Genomic DNA, 24,035 nt, shown 5'->3' with positions numbered 1-24,035 from the left:
CACTTATAAAAGTAAAATTCCGTCAGATATCAACATAAATGAGAGCAAATAATGAGTATGAAGCCATTTCCTAACATTTTATTACCCTCAAAAAAAAAAAACAATCCACAGTACTTCCAAGTCCTGATAATACCTGCCACTCTTCGTGCTGGTTTGGCTGACACAGTGCCCTCCCGCATTCCTTCCGCTGCTCCGCACAGTATGAAAGTGGGTCACCGAACCGCAACTTGGACTGGATCACATCTCACGTTCATTCGCCAAAGCTCATCTTACTTTTGACTTTACACAGCTCATTGCTTTTCGTCTCGAACAATCACACCGAGCTCGCACATCATATGCCATCAATTCGTGGTGGCACTCATCTTTCTATTATTATTAACTACCTGCCGCTCACCAATTGATCCTTGGTCTGAGAAAGCGCACGGCGCCTGGCAGTAACTGCTTCATCAACAACTAGAGGTCAACACTGGTCTTACTCGGCTCAATGTTTGAAGTCATGGAGGAGCCTACGGATAATAGGTATGTCAATTGAGATGTATCATACAGTACTTACTCTCGCGCACACATTCTTTTGATCATTCCATCAAATGAGCCACCATCTTGCCGGCATGGTGAATCACGTCTCTCATCTCAACATGAGACGTGTAATTTCCATGATCCCCGCCATGTAAAGATCCAGGAGACGATGGGCTAACGCAAATAATCACACATGCAGAATGGCAGAAGAGCCTGTACCACAGCCCAATGGGGATGCCGTCGCCGTCGCTGCTGAGGTAGTCACTATCGTAGAAGCTGCCGACAAGAATGCGAGTGATGTCGCCCCAGTTGAAGTAGCGCGCCCAGCCAATAGCATACAAGAACACCGACCATTCTCCTGGCTGTAAGTCGCATCCTCGCATGATTAGCATCACACATACTGACATAGACAATCTTCCCAGGGAACCTCATCCCATATTTGTCATCGCCTTAGTCGGACCCGAGGAGATACCGTTCGGTATCCAAAAAGACTTCTTGTGCTCCAAGTCCTCCTATTACCGCAAGTTCTTCGACGAGAATGCAGACCAAGAATCCATCGAGAACATTGTCAGACTCCCAGAAACACCCACCGAGGTGTTCGCGTACTGCCAAAACTATCTCTACACGGGTCAGGTCTTCCCATCACTGGATAACCTTCCCAGCTATGATGTACTCATTGGCGTGTGGAAGCTTGGCCATATGCTCGGCATCGACGGCCTCTGCGATGCGACACTGGACGCCATGATTGAGTGCAGACGCATCACCGAACACATTCCCGCAACACCACTTCTTGTACAAGTGTGGAAAGATACTCCCGAGGGCTCTTCGATACGAAAGCTGCTCCTTTCGTGGGCTGCCGAGTATATGAGATCGTCGGAGTCCCGGACAGAGTTTGCGAGGTCGTTGCCGCAGGAGGTGTTGAGTGAGTTGGTGGTAGCTATGAGCTCACTGGAGAACAGCTCCCCCCTTGATGAGCGGGCTGGATCCGATCCTGCCGCCCTTGCCCCGGCCGCAGAGAAGCGACGTGACACTGAAGGGGGACAGGAAGGAGGACGACCTGCGAAGAAGCAGCGTGTGTCGGAAGCTGGTGCCAACGGGTCACCTCCTGTTGTCTCTCAGACCGCTTCTGGTCGCAAGACGGTGACAAAGGGAGCCACCGCTTCTGTGCCAAAAGCCTCGTCTAAACCAGGCCCTAAGCGCCGCACTAGTGGAGCTGCGATTGCGAGCCAGCAGTTTTCGACGAACCAGAAACTGAACTTTTGCGCAGACCTACTGGCCAGGATGCTCTCTGGTCCTGGTAAGCCCGCTTCACCATTCCTCTCACATTACTTGAACTAATATTAACGTCTATAACCAGGCTTTTGGACCCGTGTCGTTGGGCCCTTCAAGGATCCCGTAGACCCCCAGCGCGATGGCGTACCCGACTATTTCAACGTGGTCAAGAAGCCCATGGACTTGACGACGATGAAGAACAAGATGGACAACAAGGAGTACAATGACGAACAGGAGTTCCTGGCAGACATGAACCAAATATTTGCGAACTGCTATGAGTACTGGAATGAGACTGATCCCATGTGGGGCGCGGCAGAGAAGTTGCAAAAGTCGTTTGAGGACAAGTTTAGCCAGATGAACAAGTGGATCGCGAAGATGGAAGGGGATGAGGGGCATTAGAATGGCTCCGGTACTGAGCTTTGGAATGTGCCGGCTTACCTATTCAAGCGCTTCACCTGTTCTAGCTCCGGTTTCAGGAAACGTAAAAAAAAAATACAACTGTGCGGCTGGGGGGAGGACGAGCACCTCCGAGCAAAAGACGAAGAGAAGCACGTCGGCACAAAAGACGAAGAAGAGCGTAGCATGGTGTAAGATAAGGGAGAATGTCTCTTACTGTCAGCAGGAGTTTGTCTGGGTCTTGGCGGCTGGCTTTCCTTCCATTTATTAATGATAATTTGGGGGTGGGGAGGAGGGAAACCAAAAGGTCGTGTTTAATTTTTATGGTTTCGTTGGGATGGAACACAGGTAAAGACGAAAGAAGAGAAGGTTACAGGTTGGAATCATGACGGTTAGTGTACGTTCATAGGGGTGTTAATGGTCCGCTCTCTGTAACTAGGGCGGTGATCTTTTGGCCCAAACAGCAGCCATTTGAAAGAATTTCCATGAAGGGTTTCATCAAGGCCCCGGTGCCCCTGATGAAGTATTTTTTGACGTATTGGCCAGTACGTGTCAAGGCCCTATCGAAGACCGGTCGAAGTCAAGATAATGGCCCTGGAAGAAGGTGGCCTACGGTGGATATGGCTTGCTGTAAGGCCCTGTAATTGACCATACTGTGCAGTATGAAAGTCTTCATCACCTTTTTCTTTAATGAAGACTTTCATGGGAAAGTGGAGTTTTAAAGGCCTATAGTTAGTCAGAGTTTAAAATACACGGACTTCTCTTCAGGAACTGTTTTCCATCTAAATTGGCTGATGAACTGTTTCAGACGAAAAAGATCACACATTCTAAAAGTCTTCATATGAAGACTTTCAGCGAAAATTACGGCCAAAAGATCGCGCCCTAGCTCACTCAGTAGTTGCCAGTTTTCACCAATGAATATATGAGGCAAAGCGGCTACTTTGACCAACAGTTTAGATGGCTAAAATATGGTTTGATGGGTATATGTGAGATTCCTTTTGATAATATGCTTCTATTCCTAAGCTCTGTCGAAATTCAAAACGCCTTGATCATAGTTTCCCTGAAATTCCATCACGGCCAACTGATATTGTACACACATACCTTTATCATACGCCGCTCTCGCACCTGGCGATGACTTCACCACCTGATACCGAGAAACTTGATCCCATCGGTCTTGGACCTCTCCTTCGCAGCCACTGCGGCGGCAGCCTCTGCGTTCTCCAGGTAGATCCTCTGTTGGCCCTTTACATCAACATAAAAGTACCTGTACTCCCACTGTTTCCCTCCAACCGGCTTGAAAAGGTGTACAAAAGCCGTGCCAGTACCTTTCGGTCCCTTGAGCTATTATTATGATGGGATGTCAGCATGTTTCCTTCAGTCATTTCTCGCTAGCTGTATAACGCACGTTGAAGTTGATGTACATATGCTGAACCCCATTCCGATCCGTCACTTCACTCGAGGCGATCGGCCTCGCCCTCCGCCACTTGTTGCCGGTCTCCTCTCCGAATGCCTCGATTTTTTTGCCATCTCCCAGGAGCCCAATCAAGCGCGGATCGGCCTTTATACGGTCAACGGCGCGGTTGAAGTAGGCTGTCCGGGAGGAGGGCGAGAAGACCTCGGTGTAGAGCACGTAGAGCACGCCAGAGGTGAGGGTCAAACCGAGGATAACGAGGCCGAAGTTGAAGGTTTGCTGGCTGGCGCGAGCGCCCTTTTCAAGGATCGAAAGGGAGGACCATGGGACAGAGCCGGTGTCGTTGAAGGGCGTGACGGAGCGGCGTTTAACTTCTGGTTCGGATTTGGAGGACGAAGTTTGGTGGTGGGTTGCGTAATGGCGGGGTTGAAGGGCACGTAGATTGACCACTGGGGAGGTGGAAGGGAGGGTTCGAAGCCGAAGAACTGGGGTTAGGTGGGATTTGATCATCATGGCGGTTGGGGATTATCCATTGCTCCACGCAATAGATATCGTGATTCGAAGGCTGTCCGCCTCCTTCAAGGTGAGGTCAAGTGGGAGCTTCAAGCTGCAGGGCCCCAGGCTTCTGCCGCCCCGGCATTTCCTCGGCGGGGAAAAGACTCAAGGTGGCCCGTGGGTGCAGACGTGGGGCAGCTCAGCACTAAGCCAGTTCAGGGTTAGTGGATTGACTTGATGCCACATGGATGGATTCCTGGGCAGCGAAATTGTGGCCCGTTGTCCCCTGACTGGATCACCATTGAACGTTCACGAGCCTCGACCGCACTTCACCCTTTGAACTTTACTATCCGAGACCGCCAGCACACTTAACTACAGAGCCAACCGTTACACACCAGACACAATGAGCGGCCTCGCTACCAAGCAGCAGTCGCTCAAGCTCTTTGAGAAACTCAAGTCCAAGCAGGCTAATAAGGCAAGCCATCCATATCTCCTCGCGTTGCCAGCAAGGTGCCGAGTTCGGTCGCGAGACCACGGCCACGCCCACCCGCGATGATGGAAACGGTTTACTAACTACGGATTCCTTTCCCCGTGACAGATCTGCTTCGACTGCGGTCAAAAGAACCCAACATGGACCTCCGTTCCTTTTGGCATCTACCTCTGCCTCGATTGCTCGGCCCACCATCGCAACCTCGGTGTCCACATCTCCTTTGTTCGGTCTACTAACCTCGACCGTATGTCCCCGTTTCGCGTTCGTGTGCTTTCGACAACAAGAGCCCATAATAACTAACCATGCTATAATACAGAGTGGCAATGGGACCAGCTCCGCATCATGAAAGTTGGCGGAAACGAGTCCGCGACCAAGTTCTTCCAGTCCAACGGCGGGTCTGCCGCGCTGAACAGCAAGGACCCCAAGACCAAGTACAGCTCCACTGCCGCGACCAAGTACAAGGAGGAACTCAAGAAGAGAGCCGCGAGGGACGCCAAGGAGTTCCCCGAAGAGGTCGTTCTTGAGGAAGGTGGCGACGCCGCCGAGGCACCCGCCGAAGAGGAAGATGACTTCTTCTCATCTTGGGACAAGCCGGCCATCAAGAAGCCTACACCGCCAATTTCACGAACCGCCACCCCTCCCGTTGTCGGGCGCACCGCCTCTCCATTAAGCAGCGCAGCCCAGAACGGCAAGGATATTTCGCGTACCGCCTCCCCTCTGGCTAAGACCGATGGCGAGTCCAAGCCTGCTGCCGGCCGCATCGTCACCTCTTCCAGCTTGAAGAAGACAACTACTGGGCCCCGCAAGGCCAACGTCCTCGGCGCGAAGAAGGTAGCAACCAAGCTCGGCGCAAAGAAGTTGGGTGGCGATGTGGTCATTGATTTTGACGAGGCGGAGAAGAAGGCCAAGGAGGAGGCTGAGCGTATCGAGAAGCTGGGCTATGATCCCGAAGCTGAAGAACAGAGCTCCAAGGCCGCTGCTGCCAAGAAGGATACCGGTGCTGCCATTTTATCTCCCACACCTGTGAGCTCGGCTCGGAGTGGTGGATACGGTTCGGCTTCTCACACAAGGGAAAAGTCGGCTTCGGAGATGGAGCGTTTGGGTATGGGTATGGGCAGACTTGGATTCGGGCAGATTGGTGCCCAGAAGGCTGCCGCCGCTGCTTCCACAGCAAAGAAGAACGCTGGTGGCTTCGGGTCTGTTGGACCTATCAAGGGCAATGTTGATGGTGAGTTCTGCTATCATTTTAGGGCTGTTGAGGCGTGATACTAATCCAGCTTTCCCTTGCAGATGATGACAATGACAACTATGCCCGCAAGAAGTTCGGCACTCAGAAGGCCATTTCTTCAGACGAATTCTTCGGCAAGGGCATGTTCAACGCTGAGGCACAGGCTGAAGCCAAGTCCCGCCTGGGCGGTTTTGAGGGTGCCTCTGCTATCTCTTCGAATGCATACTTTGGGCGTGAGGAGTCTGACGATATGCCCGGCGGCGGCATGGATGATTATGGTGACTTGGAGAGCGCCGCGAAGGATTTTGTCAGGAGGTTCGGCATTACTGCTGGCGACGACCTCGAGAACCTAACGCATCTGCTTGGGGAGGGTGCTGGGAGGTTGCAGGGAGCCATCAGGGCTTATTTAGGGAACTAGAATTGATTTTTTTTTGGAAGGGGTTGGGAAAAAAGGAAATATCAATTTGTAATGTTGAGGGATTGGTGGGCTGGTGGGAATTGCGAAGGGAGGTGGGGAGTTTAAATTTAGCAAGCAGAACAGCGGGCATGTTTGGTGATTTAGTTGTCTTTGGGGTTTGTAAGGGGGTGTAGGTTGGTTGGTTCTTGGTAGTTATCTTATTTACTCGAGTTAGAGAAATAAAGCACGACGTGGTGTTATATTAAAGCGGCCTAATCTCGACATGATATATAGCTGCCAAACTCATCCTCCTCACACAAGGTCAACAAGGAGGCCGGGAGAAACGATGCCAAAAAGGTAATATTATCTTCCTTCAGAGGGAGGGAGGAGGGGATGGTTTGAGAGAAGCAAAAGAAATGATGCTTGCGGTTTATGTGGATCGAACACATGACCTTCAGATTGACTTCCTGAAGTTGACTTCAGTCTGACGCTCTCCCAACTGAGCTAAACCCGCTTGCTGTCGTGTTGTTCTTGACTCGGGAGTGGGATTATGTGTGGAGTTGTGGGAGTGGGCTGCGGCGGTTGGGGTTTGGAACCCTTGGACAAGGCTTAGAGATAACGCCCCCTCACCAAGCTCATTGCTCACCCTAAAACCTATCCCTGTGATAATTTTATATATAAATGTATGTATCGAGTATCCCACGTCAATCATATATGGTACATCTTGTTTCGCACAACCTTCGTTAGCTTGAAAACTACACTATGCTACTGTGGTGAGTGGAGCGAGTCAGGGGTAACACAAAACCGACGCTTTGGAGTGGCCGGTGACAAGAAGCAAGTGGTGAGCTCCAAAACACTTCCCCAGATTTCACAAGTCCCCAATCTCAAAGGTCACTGATCATGCCGCCGAAACTCCAGCTGCCCCGGTCCCAACCACCCCCGAACCGAGAATTCTGCGGAAGGCCGACCGAAATTGCGGCTACGGGCCGGCATGAAAGTGGGACCGGCCACCATTACCGCCTGTTGATAGCCAGAGACGCTCGGGCCATGTCGATCGCTTGAAACAGTCGAGATGAACCGTGCACTGACAGCCAGTCAAATTACCTCATGATGGAACCCAAAGCTGCCGCCAACTTGAACGGCGCAAGCTGGCAAAGTCAGTTCGGTCGAAACAGACAGATGCGGAAATGGCGTTTCGCCGTCCGTTGGCGCTTGAGAATTGTCGGGAATCTTTGTTCTATTATGCTCGATAGAGAGAGCTTGTGGAGAATGGGTATGAGGCTATCGATATCACAGCAATCCAGATTGTTCTCTGAAGATCCCCCGAGATTAACGGTGAGGTGTATCGGGAGTTGCTTGGCCTCATTTGCTTTGCTCCGGCTTGGTGTGCATCGAAACAGAAAACTCCTGCCGGGGTGTTGCCAGCGACAAATTTCCCACGGCAAGGTCGCCGGAAAATCGAAGATTGAGAAACCGCTGGCCTCCTTGTTGGGCCCAGAACTGCCCTTGACATCCACCGTTGCTCAGGGAAGGCCTTGTTGGCAACCTCTTGGCTGTCCACGGCGACCACAGAGCGCGCCGACACAGACGCACGCGACGTTGAAGATGGGACCACCACGTCAGGCTTGCTTCATGCGTGAGGCAGCGAGCGGTAGGGGGGAGAACAGGGAAATCACTCATCTGAACTGGAAGAGCAGGTGGAAGCTGCCATTGGGAAACGGAGCTGTTGATTTCCTGACTGAATTGGGAATTTTGGGATGAGCTTGCCCGCCCATCTGTCATTGGCGCCCGGTTCCTGGCTTGCTGCTGTCTGCCAGGAACACCGCACAACCAGACGCAGGTACCGTGCCGCGCAGGGAAGCAATGCCCAACGCTAAAATTAAGGAGATGGTCTCAAATGGTTGCTTGGCTGCCAATTGGCAGGGTCGAATGTGTACCCTGGCCGCAAGAGTCTGCGGCAGCGATACCTTCCCGCTATCGTCAAGAGGCCCGTCCACCCCCAGCACCCCCCCAGAGTGCCCAGATCCTCGCGCTCGTTTTTAACCGCCCCGTCGCCCTCATTTCTCCCTCTGCTCACCTTTTGCTTCTGTTTGGCCACCCATCGCCTCTTCACCTGAAGAAATTGTCATTCCTTTCCAGAGTCCTGTACTCGATCCATTCGTTTTTGCAACATCGGCTACGAACGACATATTTTTGTCCGCCAATTTAATTACCGCCCTCCTCGATCCTCGATTTGAACGCGCTACCCAATACCTCAAAACTCACCAAATCAATCCATCACAATGCTCGCCAAATCCATCACCGCTCTGGCGGCTCTCGCCTTCGCCGTCAATGTCGCTGCCGAGCAACCCTACAAGCCTCAGCTCGTGAAGATGTCGACCCGCTCCCTGTTCTCCATCGGTCGCCGTCAAGATGCCCCCGGGTACCAGCCAGAGCAGGCCGTGTGTGGAGAGGGAAACACTTGCGAGGAGGCTTGCGGTGCCGGCTACACAACTTGCGCTTCCACCGACAACCAGGTGCACTGCTTCAACGCTCAAGCGGCTCAGACGTGCTGCCCCGATCAGTCTGGCAGTATGTGCTGGCAATCGTGATGTTTGGAAAAGCTCATGACTAACGCGTAACATAGACTCCTGCGACGCTGGCTACTACTGCACAGCCGACAAGGCCGGTGAGACGTGGTGCTGCCCCAACTCTATGGACCTTGAGGCCTGCGCTGCTGCATTCGAGGTGACTGGTGGTCTCGTCTCTCAGACCCCTCCTGCCACTTCGACCTCTACCACCAGCTCCGAGGTCATCTCCACCGCTCCCACAACTACCAGTACCAGTGCCAGCAGCTCGATCGTCTTTGGTGGTAAGAACTCTACTTCGGCTGCCATCACCATCACCAGCTCTGGTCTTGCCTCGGCTTCCGCCTCTGCTACCGGTGGCGCGTCTAACAGCACCGTCTCCCTTGGCACCTCTCCCTCGCCCTCCGCACCTGCTCCTTCCGTCTCCAACATCGCTGAGGGTGCCGCTGGTACCTTCGCCGCTCCTGTCAGCGCCCTGCTCCTCATTGCCGGTGTTGTCGCTCTTCTCTAAACTCCTAACGGCACCAAATCCTCGGAGGTTCGACATGAACACCACAGGACAATGGATTTCCGAGGGCACACTGCTTTTACGAGACATGAGACACGACCTGATAGCCCGCACACCTAAGCCTTAATCACCTTTGTTTGTGCAGAGTTGGAATGTTGCGTGTTTCCGGGCGACAAATGGATTTGGTTGGTTTTTTTTCTGCCAAAGGATATTGGGCAAAGGAGCACGTTAATTTTCCAGGGATGCTTTAGAAACCACTTTACGACGCAGCGTGCTTGTTTTTTTGTTTTTTTTTGGCCATCATGCCCTGTGGGTGTGGGAACTTCCGGGGGTCAAGGACAGGACTGGATGCGAGGGGGGAAGCCAGCTGGGTTTCTTGTTTTATACTCTTCGACTTGATACTCTGCCGAGACTGTTCTTGGACGGATTGTCTCGGGCATTTTGTGATTTTTTTTGTTACGGAATATGTTGTAAGAGAGAATGGAAGAGAGGGATTGTAGAAGACTTCTTGTCCTATAATTACGCTGGAGACAGTAACATACCAACTTTGCACAGATTTTTGGTCCTGCTTCTTGTGACGTGTTCTTCTTTTGTTGAATCGTCGGATGCTTGCTTTTTCTTCAGCAGCTGCAAGACATGTTTATGCAGGGCTGTCAATATCCAGATGCATGGCTTCTCGGTCACGAGGTGTAAAGGTTTTATTGGCCGTCTAAATGGAAATACGGGTGGTTGAGCGAGCACAGCGTACCAATCTCCGAGTAGCTCTGTTGTGGGAAGCAAACAATTGGGCGACGGAATACCTGGGAAGATGTTTGAGGTGCTTGTCCTTCTGTGGGATCTGCGAATCATAAGGGAGAAAAGGCAGTCAGAGAAAGGGATACGGAGGTCCGGCGATCATGATTGCGTGCATGATTCCTCTTTCGCGGCGCTACTGGGAGCTGGTCAAGGAAAACATGCTCGAATCCTCGTTAGCTTCTTGTAGGGTGTGTAACGTCGAGAGTAGGCACAGTCGGTACATTGGTGCTTGATGATGGGAATACGAGCTTGGGAGAAGGGAGGGGGGCTCTTCATGGGTTGTTCTGTTTGTATTCGCCAGGCTATCAACAAAGGTTTAGGTATCATTAGTTTTCACAAGATGAAGTTGAGGAGGAGGGTAGTAACGTCAAGCAGAAAGCACCAAATTCGCAGCAAAATTCATTTCTAAACAATGTCGCTCACATACATTCGACCTCAAACTACCTCGAAGCCTAGGTGGCCATCATCTTCCTCACCTTCTTCTCCACTCCCTCTTCAAACTGGCTGACACCACCCTTATCAAGCAACGTCATCTTGCCCCCTTCCTTCCCAGCAACGAGCTTATACACCAGTCTCCTCCTTTTTTGCTCCTCCTCGTCTTCCTCATCATCGTTGGCTTCACCATCACTGTCCACATCCTCATCCTTCCGATTCTCCACAGCACCCTTGACGAACCAACGGTCGTGGGACACCAAGACAACAGCGCCGGGCCAGTATCTCAGCGCTTCCCGCAGGGCCGTGACAGTTTCGTAGTCAAGATGAGTAGTCGGTTCATCCAGCACCAGGCAGTGTGGGTGACTCCAGAGCAACCTGGCCAATTCGCAACGGACGAGCTGGCCACCGGAAAGTTTTGTCAGCGGCACATTAGATGCCAGACGGCCTGGGAGACCGAGAGATCCTAGCAGTCCCCGCACGTCTGGTTCTTCCATCACTCCAGCAGTTTCGGACATTAAAAGAGAGAGAGCGGTGAGAGATGGTGTTGCCCGGCCAAGAGATAGCAGGCTGGTGACTGCATGCTGGGAATAATACCCTAGCTTGAGCCGCGGGTGTTTCTGAATTGCACCGGACATCGATCCAGAAGTCGATGAGGTAGGATCCGAGACTAGTAGCCGGATGAGTGTCGACTTGCCAGCACCGTTGAGACCGACAATTCCAATGCGGTCGCCCATGGAGACAGACAGGGTGATGTCTTGGAGCGTCGGTACAACCAGGTGAGCCGGCCTGCCTTTGATCTTGTAGCGGAAGCTGACATTCTCAAGTGATATCAACGGGCCGGGGAAGCGGAGGTCTGGCGGAAGAGGCAAGGAGATAGACACAGACTTGTCATCTTTAGGGATGTCAATTGCCTCTCTTGCCGATTCGTGATAGCCAGCCATGTCACGGTTGAGCTTGAATTTGTGGCCCTTTGCGTTAACTTGCATGCCCCAACGGTCGTCGAGCTTCTTTTGACGGGACTTGGCCTGGCGGAGCTTGTTCTGGTCGTCGTTCTTCCGGCCCGCAGCCATATTCTTTTGGATGGAGTCTTGAATGTGGGCTTTCTGCTTGTCTTGGGCGTCTTTCATCTTGGTGAGGTAGAGCTTGCGCTCGGCCTGGGCAGCCTCGTAGGTTGGCAGGTCGCCGTGGAAGTAGGCGAGGCCCCTGTCTTTGAGTATCATCAGATCAGTGCACACCGTGGAGGTGAAGTCGCGATCGTGGGACACCAAGATTAGAGTGGGAGGTGTAGGGTGAATGTCCTCCAGCCCCTCCAGGTACTTCTGAAGCCAGATGATACCGAGAAGGTCGAGAAAATTGGTCGGCTCGTCCAGAATCAGGATATCTGTCTCCTGAAGCAGAGCCACGGCAAGGTTACTCCGCATCTGCCATCCTCCTGAGAGGGTGTTTGCGGGCCTGGCCATGTAAGCATCCGTAAACCCTAGGCCGGTCAAGATTTTCTTTGCCTGGGACTCAATGTCAGCCAACCGAGTTGGTTCGACTTGTAGTTCCAGCTCTGCAAGCATATCTGCCGCCTCTTGGATCTCTGCTTGCAGTATCTCGGCCGAGATTTCCTCCTCTGGCTGATCATTCCTGTTGTATGGTTACTATCACCTGTCCTGGTACCTCTGAACAAACTCACATCTTTTCAGCTTTTTCAACCTCCTTCTCAAATTCCACCAACGCCTTTCTGGCCTGTAACCCCCTCGCTCCGCTCCTTAGACTGGCGTCCTTGTCCAAGACAAACAGCTTCTTTTGCATTCTCTCGTACTTCAACTTCCGCACAGCTCTCAGAGTCCCATATGGGTCAGGATCGTTGACTCCTTTCGTCAATTGTTTGATGTCCTTCTCCACCTCACCCTTGGCAGTAGCTCGGTCTACCACCTGCTCCAGTACTGTCTGCCCTACTGTTTCGGGCCCTCCATCCTTCCACTCATCGTCGTCTGCGTCGTCAGGTATACCAGTCTGTTGGAGTATTCCCACTCTGACCTCCTCCGGTATTCCGGGGATAAGCTTCTCGCTGATGGCCCTCAGCAAAGTGGATTTGCCAGCCCCGTTGCGGCCGACAAGAGCGTATCGTGCGCCCGCCTTGAGCTTTAGGTCGGCATTGCTCAGGATCTCGGTACCCTCTGCTCCAGCCTTACCCTTCCCTTTCTTTGTAGTTGTTGAAGAGAGGGAAGAGGTATCGGGCACGATGGTGATGTTGAGGCCTGAGATGTCAAGCTACAGGGAAGTTAGTGGGAAAATCGAGTGTGATAGGTGGGAGGCAAACCTCGCGGTAGTTGGGACGATCAGAGATGTGAAAGCGGGTTTGTTTGCATGTGCAAAGAATAGTGGTTGCGGAAGTGGAGTTGGCGGACGTCATTTTTCCAGGCTGTTTGAGGTTGGGCGGGAGGCAGGCGGCTCAGGCTCTACAAAGAGTGGAACAAATTCCGCAGTTGTCAAAAACCTCGATATCAAGGGCGCACAATGGCTGGATGCCCTTAGAGATAAGATGTGATGGTAGTCGTGAGGAATCGGGCTCTCGTAAACAAATAGAGTCTGCGCTCTCTCTCGATGTCGGCGTGAGATGCACGATTGCAGGTGTCGGTTTTCTGCTTCACTGCCTTGCTGGGCCAGTCAGTGTTGGTGATCATGAGCTGTTCCAACACAAGTGAGACACAACTGCATGGACACTGACGGCACGCTGCTGCCCCGCACGCATTTCTGTCCCGGCACCAACAGCACTCAAATCCCGCCCCGGTCTCCATTGGACGGCTGTGAACACGGCCTGTGACTCACGCCGGGCCGTCAGTCGGCGAGCGGGTGCACTGTAAGGGCACGCCAACAGGAAGCCATAATCCAATCAACATGCATGTTGTTAGTTATGTAGACAAAAAGTGATGGAGAAGCAAAGTTTCTGTTAGAAGGGCAATCTTTAATTCTAATGATGTCTAATAAGATGTTAGAGCCCGGCTGAAGTGAGAGGCTTTGGGATCTGGGATGGACCGTGCGCAAACCAGTAAGTCGTGTAACATGATTGGCCAGGCCTCACTTACAACACCTTTTTACCTCATCAATGCCACAAGGCTGTAAGTGATCTGGGTCTGTCAAGTGCCTACCACAGCAGAATTTCACAATATGTCAGAGCCCACGAATACATGGTGGCAATGGATCTGTATCCTTTTGATTTTTCAAATTTCATCAGCTGTCAAGACCGGTGATCTCTTGAACCTGCATGATGTCCCCAACGAGCGCGGTCGAGGGACATACTGGTCATGTTGGAACTTGATTTCGAATGCTCTGAGATATCACAACTACTCCATACTGTTGTGACCATTAAAGAAGATCTTGAAATATTTTTTCCTTGCAAGGCCGGACATTTGATAGAGGTAACTACCTATACTTGCTCAACAATGCTACTTATTTTTATGTACTATTGATTGTTTACTCCCTCTTCATCCACCTCAGCTTAGTCTCAAAATGATCCAACATCCCCAACAGATTCCCCGGCTCCAACTTGGGTTATGCGGTTTTAGGAACAACGAAGACCAAACCGGTGTATGGCTCTACCATTCAAATGTGACATAAGTTGATTACATCAGAAAATGATGAGTACAAAGCCCATAACATGGATAAGAGCTGCTGGACCAGTTGGACTACTATGAAGCCTTGTTGAACAGAAAGACAAACGCCCGAAGCATGCCTCTACTCTGTATGAAACCGCTCAGGACCCAGCTTCAAACCACCCGCCTCACCTCTCCCCAAAATGAAACACAGAAATCATTGGCCCTCAAGCAGCTCATACCACTCCGGGATCTCCTTCACCAGACCCCACATGTACTTCTCCAACTTCGCCGCACACTTGGCATACACCGTCGTGGCATCATTGTACTTACGACAGTTGCTGAAAATCAACTTCATATCCGCAATGAAATCCTTAGGTGTCGCGTATGCATCGTGTTCCAGTCTCTCCTCTATCGTAGAGAGATCCATCGGGTTGGCTATAATCTTATAATAGTCCGGAACTTCATCTCTATTAACGGGGGCCAGAAAAGGCCACGCCTGCTTGTGGTTTTGGATCTGGTACAGGAAGCGTCTTATCTCCTTGAAGTGAGGTCCGCGACGAGGGAGACGGGCCAAGGCATCCATGTCTGGGGACCAGCCTGTGGCTCGAATGGCCGGGATGGAGAGAGGATCGATGGGGGTGAGAGCGGCGCCGCTGTTGCTCTGAACGATCCATTGAGCAGGCGGCTGATGGACGACATGGCTTTTGCTCAGAGACCTAATCTTGGCCTGCACGGTCTCTTTTTGTTTCAGAAGCATACGACCGGACTCCAGATATCGAATTCGAGGGACCAACGAGCAGAGCATTAGCGTCCCTCCCTCGTAGTCCTTGATGTAACCCATCCATATGGCCTTATCGAGGGTGATCTCCTTAGAAAAGCCCTGCTTTTGAAAGTAACCTGTCGCGTAATTGTCCGCGTATGTGAGGAAATGCATCACTGGCGAGGTTGCCTTGACGTAGTCCTTGAGATGGGCCATGAGGTGGGCTCCATATCCTTTAACCTGCTGGTCGGACGACACGGCACAAAACACAATCTCGGCAAACTTCCGCTGGCGGAACTCTCGAAAGGTTATCCCGCCTATGACCTCCAACGGTCTCTTGATGATGGCGAGCGACAGATGGGCGCGATCGTAGACGAGGCGGGCAATGTAGTCCTTGGGCATTTTTGGAAGTTGCTTTTGAAACAGGCACTTGAGGCCTGTCAATATGATCATGTGCTCTCGGCTGCCGTCATTGTTGACCACGCGGAATTCGATTTCACCGTTTCGTTCCTCAATAACTGCAGGCTACATTAATACCAGATCAGCAACGCGGTCAGGGTATCCAAACTAGGACTGAGATAGCGGTGGCAGTTACTCACCTTTTCGGGGAAAGGAATCCTCAAAGAGGCAGCTGGGAGTTTGACCGAAGAACTCGTCACTGGCACATCGTGTGAGAGCTTTATTCTTTTGGCGAACCGAGCCGCAAGCGGTTCTTGGGAGTCATCGCGCTTTCCATTGCTCATCTTTTTGGTTCTCTTGTTTGAAACGGGTGCCATGTAATTGCGGAAATTGTAGTCGTTGTGGGTGTTGGAGGTTGGGTGTTGGAGGTTGGGGTAAGGTGACCAGTCGCTAACAAACTTATCGTCGGTGCCGACAGCTTCTTTTGAAATTGCTCACTAGATGGGAAAGAATGCCTCGGAGTCGGTAGGTAGGTTGCCTGCATCGGCAGGCAGTATACCGTTCCACTGCCACGTGACGGTGATACATGTCGCACTGCGCACAAAAAGGCAACCTTGTTTAACAAGACGGGAAATAAGACATGGAGCCAAGAAAGAGAAGTCGGCAATATATAATTTGAAGTCTGCTGTTGTCGTCGAGTTTGAACACAGCCTCTGCTGGACTGACCGAGTCAGATGGTGCTATATGACGAAGAAAAGAAAAGCAGTAAAAAAAGTACAGTATCGTAGTGATGTTGAAAGATTCGATGCTCCATTCTTGCCCACCGGGTATCCAACCAAACCTCACCCACAATCACACATACACATCCCCCCTCATCCGAATTATTGCGTAGACCAACACCCAAGCCGCCCCCGCCCGAACCGCCGCCACCAGCCCGTCATGTCTCATAAGACATAACATCGTCTTTCGCACTCATCAAAGGCCTCTCACGGCTCCGACTCGGGAGCAAACTCCTGCTGGTTCGCACTGCCCTTCTCGTCCCTGACACGTCCCATCTGCGCGGCAAAAGTGGACGTCGGCTTCCAGCTTCTCGACTTCCTTGGTGTAGTCTCCTCCATCATCGTGTCGATTTGTTCGAGTGTCAGACCCTTCATTTCAGGAACCAAGAAGTACGCAAAAAGTGTCGAGCCGATGCAGAGAGACCCCCAGATGAAGAACACCCTGGGGCCCAAGTTGGCCGAGCCGGGTGTGTTACCCACCATGTAAGGGGTGATAACGGCAATGATACAGTTCCAGAACCAGTTGCAGGCTGTCGAGATACCAACACCACGAGAACGGATGGGCAGCGGGAAGCACTCGCCGATGATGACCCAGCCGACCGGACCCCAGGTGGAAGCGAAACAGAAGATGTAGATGCAAATGAAGGCGATCATGACCTTGACAGCAGCGTCGTTTTGGGCCTCCGGGCGGCCTTCGGTTACACCAACGATGGCGACAATGAACTGTGTGATGACCATGCCAACACCCCCCCAGTTAAGAAGAACACGACGGCCTAGTTTCTCGACAGCAATGAAGGAAATCGGCGTGGACAGAACGTTGACGAGAGTAGTGACAAGGGAAATGAAGAATGGGTTTTGGATCGTGCCAAGCTGCTGGAAGAAGGTGGTGCCGAAGTAGAAGATGAAGTTGATACCTGGTTTTCTGGGTCAGCATCAAGTCCCACGACAACGAAAATCTCCTTGGCTTACCGGTGAGCTGCTGCATCATTTGCATGCCAGAACCAAGAAGGGTACGTCTGAGGTTGCTGTTGCCTTTGCGCAGTGAACCCTGAAAGCAAGCAATCCACGAGCCGATGTAACTAGTCTGGGGAATAATCTGCATCTCATACTCGTGGTTTGCGACAATTTCCGCCAACTCATCCTTGATGTAATCCGAGTCCAGTGGCTGACCACGAACTTGCGAGAGAGACCTGGCGGCAAGATCGATTTTGCCCTTCATGACATAGTAACGGGGGGACTCGGCTGATATTCAAGTTAGTCTGCCAGTTGGACCTTTTCAGCGCCCACACGAGACCACTTACGCAAGATAAAGAGGCCGATGCCTAGAATGATGGCCCATAGGAACTGGACGCCGACTGGAATGCGATAGGAACCGGTGTCGTTTCGGTTCGAGCTGGCGTATGTCACGCAGTTGGCGAGTAGAATACCAAGCGTAATACAGAACTGATACCCTGACACAAGAGCACCACGAACCTTCCTAGGCGCAACCTCGGCCATGTACAGGATAATAACGGCGGAAATGAAACCGACTCCCACACCTGATACCAAACGGCCCATGACAAATAGCACTTCCTGGTTGGTCGAGATGATTTCGAGAATGCATCCGACGCAGAAGACGAGACACCCGATGATGATAGTAGGACGGCGGCCGAGGAAATCGGCGACATCACCGGCAATAAGAGCTCCAAAGAAGGTACCGCAGGAGAGGATCGATGTCATGAGAGACTTTTGAGAGGAAGGAAGACCGAACTCGGTTTTGGGGACATCTACTGGTTCTCCGGTTTCGTAGTTATACTGCAATCCTGTGTATAGAGTAATGAAGTAAGGCATCCCCAACACACCCGACATCCATCCGGTGTCATATCCAAAGACTGCACAGTCCTTTGAGTTAGCCAACCTCGACAATATGCCACTACAGGGCAGACAGACTTACAGATACCACCAAACGCTGCGAAGCCGCAGAGTAGATAGGCCTTGAAGGTCACTGGAGCTTCGATCCTGGACAAATCGGCCGTACCCGAAAGCGGGTATACCACCGCGCTCACCATCCTGCGTGTGGTGTTTAGAGATACCTAGTGTTGTTTGATGGTGATACAACTGCCCTCACGTCGGGGTGTGTGTGTTGGTGAGTCGAGAGCAAGGGTGGTCACCCAAAAAGTGTGTTGGCCCCTGACGGGAAAAGGATAATATGAACGAGTGAAAGAAAGAAAAGAGCGAAGAGGCGGGTCGATGATGACAGAGTGGGTTTGTTCGGCTGGGAGAGAGTCTTTTGTGAGAGCTGGAAAGAGGAGAGACCACGCGACAAGCACGGCTAAGGGGGACCAGCCAGAGCGAAACCCTAGGACACCAACAAGTAATAATCTTCTTTGGGGGCCTGGACCTGAGACGATACAAGCATCTCCGTTGTCGAAGATGCAACGAAAGACGCTAGCAACGGACGGCGCAACACAAAGACAAGCCGTGGTCGTCAAGAGAGAGACGGACGGGAATGGAAGGATGTAATAGAAAGCCTGGGGAGAGAACCCATATACTTCTTTCTACGTACCTCCCCACAACAAAGGGGCAACGCAGGCACAAACCCAGCCTCCTTCCCCTGTAGCCATGCAGTCGGCCACTGACAGCGGCCTTGGCATATTCGAATCCCTCCCAGCGGAGCGTGGTGGGAGTCTCGCGTGTCTCCTTCGGCTGAGGGAGCGTCCACTTTGCTTTGCTAGCACTGGCTAGTAGCACTTGCGACCTATCAGGTTTCGGCTCCCCGAAAGGGGTGTCTGTCGGCACTGGGCTAACCGGAGGGATGACCTGCAGTGACACACAGTTCTCGGGCCTCCGTGTTTTCGCGACAAATACTTGCCGAAGAAAGAAACCCCTGTTGCCGGCGTTCTTGTCGACATTAGCGGCTGGGTCCGTAAGGTAGACTTCCAGGAACTCTTCATGCCAGCCGTTTGCTCGGCTTTCATCTTCCGTACCAGGCGTACCTCATGAAGAATGTCTCTTCCTTCATGGCATCATGGCGACCGGTAAAGTCGGTCAAGTTGCTTCCTCAAGCGCCCAAGCACTCACATCAAAGGGGAGGCATTGCGAGAGAACAAAGGCACCAGCTGCTGCCAAGTCCGATCGTTTCCCAAAGCGTCTTCGCGGGGATCCCTACCAGCCAACGCTGGTTCCACAACTTGGATTTTCCTGCTGTTAGGAGCAGTGGTCAGACGCCCCCGCCAATTGGCGTCCATCACCACCATCCCAACGTCCTTCAACCCTGGATTCGACTACCTCCCTCCCCGCGTTCGTGGGATCGGTGTGTGGTGAGGGTGTGAGAGCGTGTCGATCATATTATCTGGTGAGAAGTTTGCTGAGGCGATTCACTTTTATCCCACAATCTCCTTGTTCAATAACGCCAATTGACGAGGAAGACGGTGAAACTTTTGTGGACATCGAGGCCTCAAACAAATGGAGAAAAAGATCGCGAGGAGCAATTGATCTGTTTAAGGTTTCTTGGCGGTATCCATGGACAGGGGTTGCGAAATTGGGGTACAGGGGGGAAGAAACTGTTAAGCTCGTCAAGTTGCCAGGGGGTTGGACAGAAAGCTCCAGACCCGCGGTCCCTTGCGAATATCAACTGATCGATGATGGCCCGTTCAAAGGATACAGGCCCACCCCCACGGATTCTTTTTTCCTGTTGACCTGTTTGTCCAGACGTGCCAGCATATTCGCAGGAAAGGTTGCTTCCTGAAGTGATAAAAGGGGATTCAGTCCCTCCTGCATTCTTCAGCACCCTGACGGCTAGCCATGAAACCAGTTTTTTGTCCTTGGCTGCGTTCTGACTGGTCTTTTCGCCGACGTTTCTTTTCCCCTCCCCATGCCCACGTCAGCCAAAATCAATAAAATCCTGTGTATCGCCACATCACCCAATCGGGCGAGATCTCACCAAGACAAGAAGCAACTATGCAGTGTCGATCTTGCTGGGCGACAAGACGGAAGAAAATAGGGAGCGTGCTGGGTGATGGTGAGGCTGCCGCGGTGCCAGTCCTGCCGCGATTGGTGACTGGAAAGCAGCGCCACTCCGTCTCGAGGCTTGGTGGCTTTTTGAAGCCTGTCCATTTGAGGGCTTGGCCAGGCTTTGAGCCGCAACTTGGACCGGGAAACGACATACTAGTTGAGTTGAGACACAGGTAGAAACAGCGTGCGGGGCATGCACACTCTGAAGCACTGATCGCTTTTTATCCATCAGCTTATCGGTCCCAATCATCAGGATGATCGACCGCCAATGATCCCGTACGTCGATCAGCCACAGGCGGCTCAGCACGGTCCCTATCATGAATTTGTTGATCATCAGTTGTATGTTTATCTTGGCGTAGATGTCGCGACCTCTCGTCGACCGTTTATCACGAGGTTGTCAGAGCCTGGTACGCTCAGACTCTTACTTTGGTACATTAGGGCAAGGGTCTGTTGGTGCAGGTTTTATGTTGGTAGAAAGTCAGGCTGTAACTGAGCAATAAAGGCGGCGTAAGGCGTATTGCTTCTTCCTCTGAGAATCAGATCAAGACTAGATTAAAAGCTATTTAGGTAAGGACTGGTGTAAGTAGCAAGGGAAATCCGCTGCTCCTAAATAATTCTTTAGTCGTAGGCTGAGCTGATTGGGGAACTGTATCCAACTCGCTTAAGATACCGCATTATAGGTACCATCTCAGGTGCCATTACTATCTGGTCGTCACTAATATAAGTAGCGAGGGAAACTCGCTATTCTTAAATAATTCTCAAGCAATAGGCCGAGCCTGTTGGGGAACTGTGTCCCGGTGACTCGCTTGAGACACCGCATCACAGGTGCCATCCCAGGTGCTACCATTACCTGGTCGTCCAGTGTCCTCCTGTCCGCAGGTCTTGTGCCATTTCTCTCGGCGCCATACCCCGCGATCAACTGTCTCGGGGTTGCTCCTGGCCTCGTGGGTCGCCGTGGTTGCGTGACCAACCGTGCCCATGTGTTTACAACGCTGACATGGCTTGGCAGGTTGTAACAGAGCCACAAATGAGACCTCCCTTGTGAGGCTTGTTCCGCAGCTGCAACTGCAGCTCCACGTGCTGCGAGAGAAACCGCGAGTGTCCGAAATGGCAGATTCCGTGAGCCGCTTTGGTTGCTTCTTTGTCACCAATCTCGCCATGAAGAGCTTCAAAGAACGAAGTTGTTGTCGACTCTCGAGTCGGTTATTCAAAGCGGACCCCGATGATAGCAGATGCGAGCGGGTCATCGCATCGTCGTTAATCGTCAATTGCTGAGTGCCGTGATGGGATGCGACCCTGCCAGCCCTATCCACAACATCAGGGTTGTATTCGGGCCGAGCCTCACAAGATCCCCCTTTTCGTCTCGATTTCGTCACCAGAAACCCCCAAACACTGTGGACTCGATTAGCTGCCACTGTGGGTTTGATCGATTTACAGTGAACGACGGACAGTTCGAGCACGGATGGGGAAGGCGCCGTTGCGCTATCATCGGATGGGGTGGCACAGGCGGTTGTCGACATCTGGATCGTGAAGATCAGGTGAATACAATTGCCATCATTCATAAAGGAGGGTCGGGAAAGGGTTATGGTTCGATGTTGTTGCTCTTTGGTTGCTTCCCGAGGGCATCAGATTATCAGCCATGTTTTTTGTCGTTGTCTTGTCTGTGTATGCGAGACTGGCCATGGCCGTTGGAGCGTGGGGCCTAGTTATGGACATCCAACCTCGAGGTCTTCAATACAGTTCAAGTTGCAACCACCCAGGCCAGAGAGGTTACGAGGGGCCAGCAGCAATTTGGAAGGTTTCTGTCAAACAGAGCCTGCCCCGCAGTGGAAGCGAAAGGTTGCACCCAGGCAAAGAACCACCTATTCGTATGGCTGAACCTGCAGCGAATCTTAATACCACAAACATGACCACCATGGCATTTACGTGAATTTTGTAGCTGCAATAAACATAAAACAGAGCGACACCTTCTGAGGTGCAGAAAGAATGAAAAAGAAATTGAAAAAGAAATTGAAAAAGAAAAATGGTTGATTTCGTCCAGGCTCGAACTGGAGACCTTCAGTGTGTTAGACTGACGTGATAACCAACTACACCACGAAACCATTGGCTGATGCCTCAAATGGCGAAATTGGTATATATGTGGAGACGAACGACAGCACAAGCAATTTAGTCCAAACCTTAGCAAGGAAGGAAGCCAAAATCTTGAACGAATGGGGCACTTGACACGAGGATAGCTAATAACTCCAGTATCTAGTATGAACACACAACAGGCCTCCTGAGAACCTACTACTTCCCATAGTTACAGCCCCATATACTCTCATCCAGAGCAACTCTTGCTCCCCTGAGTAGACGGAGCATCTTATGCAACTAAAACCTTCAGTCTCTCCCCCCTCTCCCTTCTAACCTTCATCCAGCCCCCCTTCTCAACCTCTACAATAGTGCCATCGATGCACACCTTCCGCCACCTAGGATCTTCCTCTTTGATAACTACCTTTACAGCCTCGACCTCCTCATACCCAACTTCCTCCATCTTGATGTGCTCCCCTCCCCTGTATGCCGCCTGCATAATCTCCATCGTCTTCTCCCCGCCCACATCCCCAAAATGCACCAACCTCAGCTGTCCCTCGAACGGCTTGCTATCCGGACTGACCGTAAACGTTTTCTCCAAGTTTGACACCATGGTTGCCAGCACATAGTCATATTTTACACCTTCCTCACCCTTCCCCCTCCTCACCAACGGCTTGAATTCCTCCTGACCCTTCAGCCGCACTTCGACATCAGCATCATAGGCATGCGACTCCTTCAACAACTCCCCCGCCGCCATCCCGAACCTCTTATCCCCATGAACCCTATATGCAGGTGTATCACTCTCCCAAACCAAACTTGCATGAAACCCATAAGAAGCCACAATCGCGCCCACAAGATGATCCACCTCCTTCAACCCTTTCCCAACCTCATCCTCCACCTCCCCGTCCTTCACAATCGGCTTGGGCGCCCCGATCAACTTCGCCCCCCTAGAAAACTCGGCCCTAAAAGTCGGCAACCTCTCCGGCCGCCCCGTAAACAAAGTCCTCAGCCCCAAAACCAACGAGCTTGGCCCCTTCCCCTCTGGATACCTCCCATATTCAAGCTTGTGCAAGCTGTGAAAAAGCGCATTCCCCGTGCCCAACGGCAAAATCCCAACAGTGGGCACCTCATTGGTATCATGATGCTCCTGCGCCTCCCCAATCCCATTCAGCAAGTCCACCACCCCTCCATCCCCACTCAGCAGCACAATCGTCCTCTTTCTCGCCCTATCCTTGGTGAGATGTGTCGAGGCAAAATCCCGAATTGTGTGCTCGTTTTCCGTGATGGTCACCTCATATCGATAACCCCGCTCGGACTTTGGGCCATCCTCAAGTCCGAGCGCATCCAACAACGGCCTCAGCACCACCTCGTAAAAGGGAACAGCCAGTCGGATGCCAGATCTGGTACTAACGATGATGTGGGTGTCCGATCGGAGATGTGGCGGCGGGAGCTGGGATCCTTCCCCGTCTGTCGGGTGTTGTGGTAGTAAGAGCTGGGCGAGGTCCGGATCCTTCGGTAGTTGCGAGACGTGTGTTACCTCGAGCTTGAAGGGCTGTTGCTTTTCATCCACACCATCACTATTGTCGATTTTGATGGTTTCAGGCGACGCCTCGATGAGGCTGTAGATCAAATAACCGTCGCCACTGGGGACTTTTGTTCTGGTGGCAGGCAGAATGAACACAATTTGATCATGGTTGAGTTGGCTGAGATCATCGCTGTTGATGATGTTGGCTGGTGTTGATGTGGCTGCTGTTGTCGTCTGGGTCGCTGTGGCAGCATTTCTCGGCATGTGAACGGCAGTCATTTTGGAGCCTGTGCGCCTTCTGAAGGCTCGGGGCATGAGCCTGCAAAGGAACGACATTTTGACCTTGGAAAAATGGGCGAAAACAAAGCAAAATGTGGAATTTATGACTGACAATTTAATTGTGAGGTGGATATTTGAT

General features: G+C 51.9%; 9 protein-coding genes and 2 non-coding genes across 11 annotated transcripts; 3 read left to right on the top strand and 8 right to left on the bottom strand.

Annotated features, from left to right (window-relative positions):
• Positions 1-105: 105 nt before the first annotated feature.
• On the top strand, positions 106-2,674 carry QC762_122900 (uncharacterized protein). The gene is made up of 5 exons (XM_062886706.1): positions 106-519; positions 716-880; positions 939-1,813; positions 1,874-2,326; positions 2,354-2,674. Exons 1-4 carry the CDS (start codon positions 485-487, stop codon positions 2,185-2,187), a joined length of 1,389 nt encoding a protein of 462 aa, XP_062749842.1. The 5' UTR covers positions 106-484; the 3' UTR covers positions 2,188-2,326; positions 2,354-2,674.
• Positions 2,675-3,117: 443 nt separating this feature from the next.
• Positions 3,118-4,272, bottom strand: TIM21 (mitochondrial import inner membrane translocase subunit tim21). Its single transcript, XM_062886705.1, has 2 exons — positions 3,590-4,272; positions 3,118-3,525 (listed from the first exon to the last, which is right to left on the bottom strand). Exons 1-2 carry the CDS (start codon positions 4,106-4,108, stop codon positions 3,322-3,324), a joined length of 723 nt encoding a protein of 240 aa, XP_062749841.1. The 5' UTR covers positions 4,109-4,272; the 3' UTR covers positions 3,118-3,321.
• A 221-nt stretch (positions 4,273-4,493) lies between these two features.
• Positions 4,494-6,226, top strand: GLO3 (ADP-ribosylation factor GTPase activating protein, ER-Golgi transport; the record flags this gene model as incomplete). Its single annotated transcript, XM_062886704.1, has 4 exons — positions 4,494-4,565; positions 4,689-4,824; positions 4,897-5,808; positions 5,871-6,226. 4 exons carry the CDS (start codon positions 4,494-4,496, stop codon positions 6,224-6,226), a joined length of 1,476 nt encoding a protein of 491 aa, XP_062749840.1.
• A 403-nt stretch (positions 6,227-6,629) lies between these two features.
• On the bottom strand, positions 6,630-6,719 carry QC762_0023400. Its single transcript has one exon. It is a non-coding gene; the product is annotated as a tRNA-Phe (tRNA).
• A 177-nt stretch (positions 6,720-6,896) lies between these two features.
• On the top strand, positions 6,897-9,889 carry QC762_122870 (uncharacterized protein). Its single transcript, XM_062886703.1, has 2 exons — positions 6,897-8,776; positions 8,832-9,889. Exons 1-2 carry the CDS (start codon positions 8,488-8,490, stop codon positions 9,281-9,283), a joined length of 741 nt encoding a protein of 246 aa, XP_062749839.1. The 5' UTR covers positions 6,897-8,487; the 3' UTR covers positions 9,284-9,889.
• A 446-nt stretch (positions 9,890-10,335) lies between these two features.
• Positions 10,336-13,278, bottom strand: QC762_122860 (uncharacterized protein). Its single transcript, XM_062886702.1, has 4 exons — positions 12,819-13,278; positions 12,189-12,769; positions 10,503-12,139; positions 10,336-10,359 (listed from the first exon to the last, which is right to left on the bottom strand). The coding sequence occupies exons 1-3, from the start codon at positions 12,909-12,911 to the stop codon at positions 10,528-10,530; spliced, it is 2,286 nt and encodes a 761-aa protein (XP_062749838.1). The 5' UTR covers positions 12,912-13,278; the 3' UTR covers positions 10,336-10,359; positions 10,503-10,527.
• Positions 13,279-13,864: 586 nt separating this feature from the next.
• GCN5_2 (histone acetyltransferase) lies at positions 13,865-15,797 on the bottom strand (the record flags this gene model as incomplete). Its single annotated transcript, XM_062886701.1, is given in 3 exon segments — positions 13,865-15,379; positions 15,454-15,658; positions 15,673-15,797. 3 exon segments carry the CDS (start codon positions 15,795-15,797, stop codon positions 14,309-14,311), a joined length of 1,401 nt encoding a protein of 466 aa, XP_062749837.1. The 3' UTR covers positions 13,865-14,308.
• A 442-nt stretch (positions 15,798-16,239) lies between these two features.
• On the bottom strand, positions 16,240-18,080 carry QC762_0023360 (uncharacterized protein; the record flags this gene model as incomplete). Its single annotated transcript, XM_062883117.1, has 4 exons — positions 16,240-16,946; positions 17,002-17,274; positions 17,334-17,903; positions 17,966-18,080. The coding sequence occupies 4 exons, from the start codon at positions 18,078-18,080 to the stop codon at positions 16,240-16,242; spliced, it is 1,665 nt and encodes a 554-aa protein (XP_062749836.1).
• A 1,695-nt stretch (positions 18,081-19,775) lies between these two features.
• On the bottom strand, positions 19,776-20,192 carry QC762_0023350 (uncharacterized protein; the record flags this gene model as incomplete). The annotated part of the gene is made up of 2 exons (XM_062883116.1): positions 19,955-20,192; positions 19,776-19,846 (listed from the first exon to the last, which is right to left on the bottom strand). Exons 1-2 carry the CDS (start codon positions 20,175-20,177, stop codon positions 19,776-19,778), a joined length of 294 nt encoding a protein of 97 aa, XP_062749835.1. The 5' UTR covers positions 20,178-20,192.
• Positions 20,193-22,053: 1,861 nt separating this feature from the next.
• On the bottom strand, positions 22,054-22,127 carry QC762_0023340. The gene has a single exon. It is a non-coding gene; the product is annotated as a tRNA-Val (tRNA).
• A 257-nt stretch (positions 22,128-22,384) lies between these two features.
• QC762_122830 (uncharacterized protein) lies at positions 22,385-23,953 on the bottom strand (the record flags this gene model as incomplete). Its single annotated transcript, XM_062886700.1, has 1 exon — positions 22,385-23,953. The coding sequence occupies one exon, from the start codon at positions 23,951-23,953 to the stop codon at positions 22,385-22,387; it is 1,569 nt and encodes a 522-aa protein (XP_062749834.1).
• Between the last annotated feature and the right edge of the window lie 82 nt (positions 23,954-24,035).

Source organism: Podospora pseudocomata, assembly GCF_035222375.1.
Source record: "Podospora pseudocomata strain CBS 415.72m chromosome 1 map unlocalized CBS415.72m_1, whole genome shotgun sequence".
In the NCBI taxonomy this organism is placed as follows: domain Eukaryota; kingdom Fungi; phylum Ascomycota; class Sordariomycetes; order Sordariales; family Podosporaceae; genus Podospora; species Podospora pseudocomata.
Note: the sequence above shows the minus strand (reverse complement) of the source record. Positions and strands in the feature narration are given on the sequence as shown.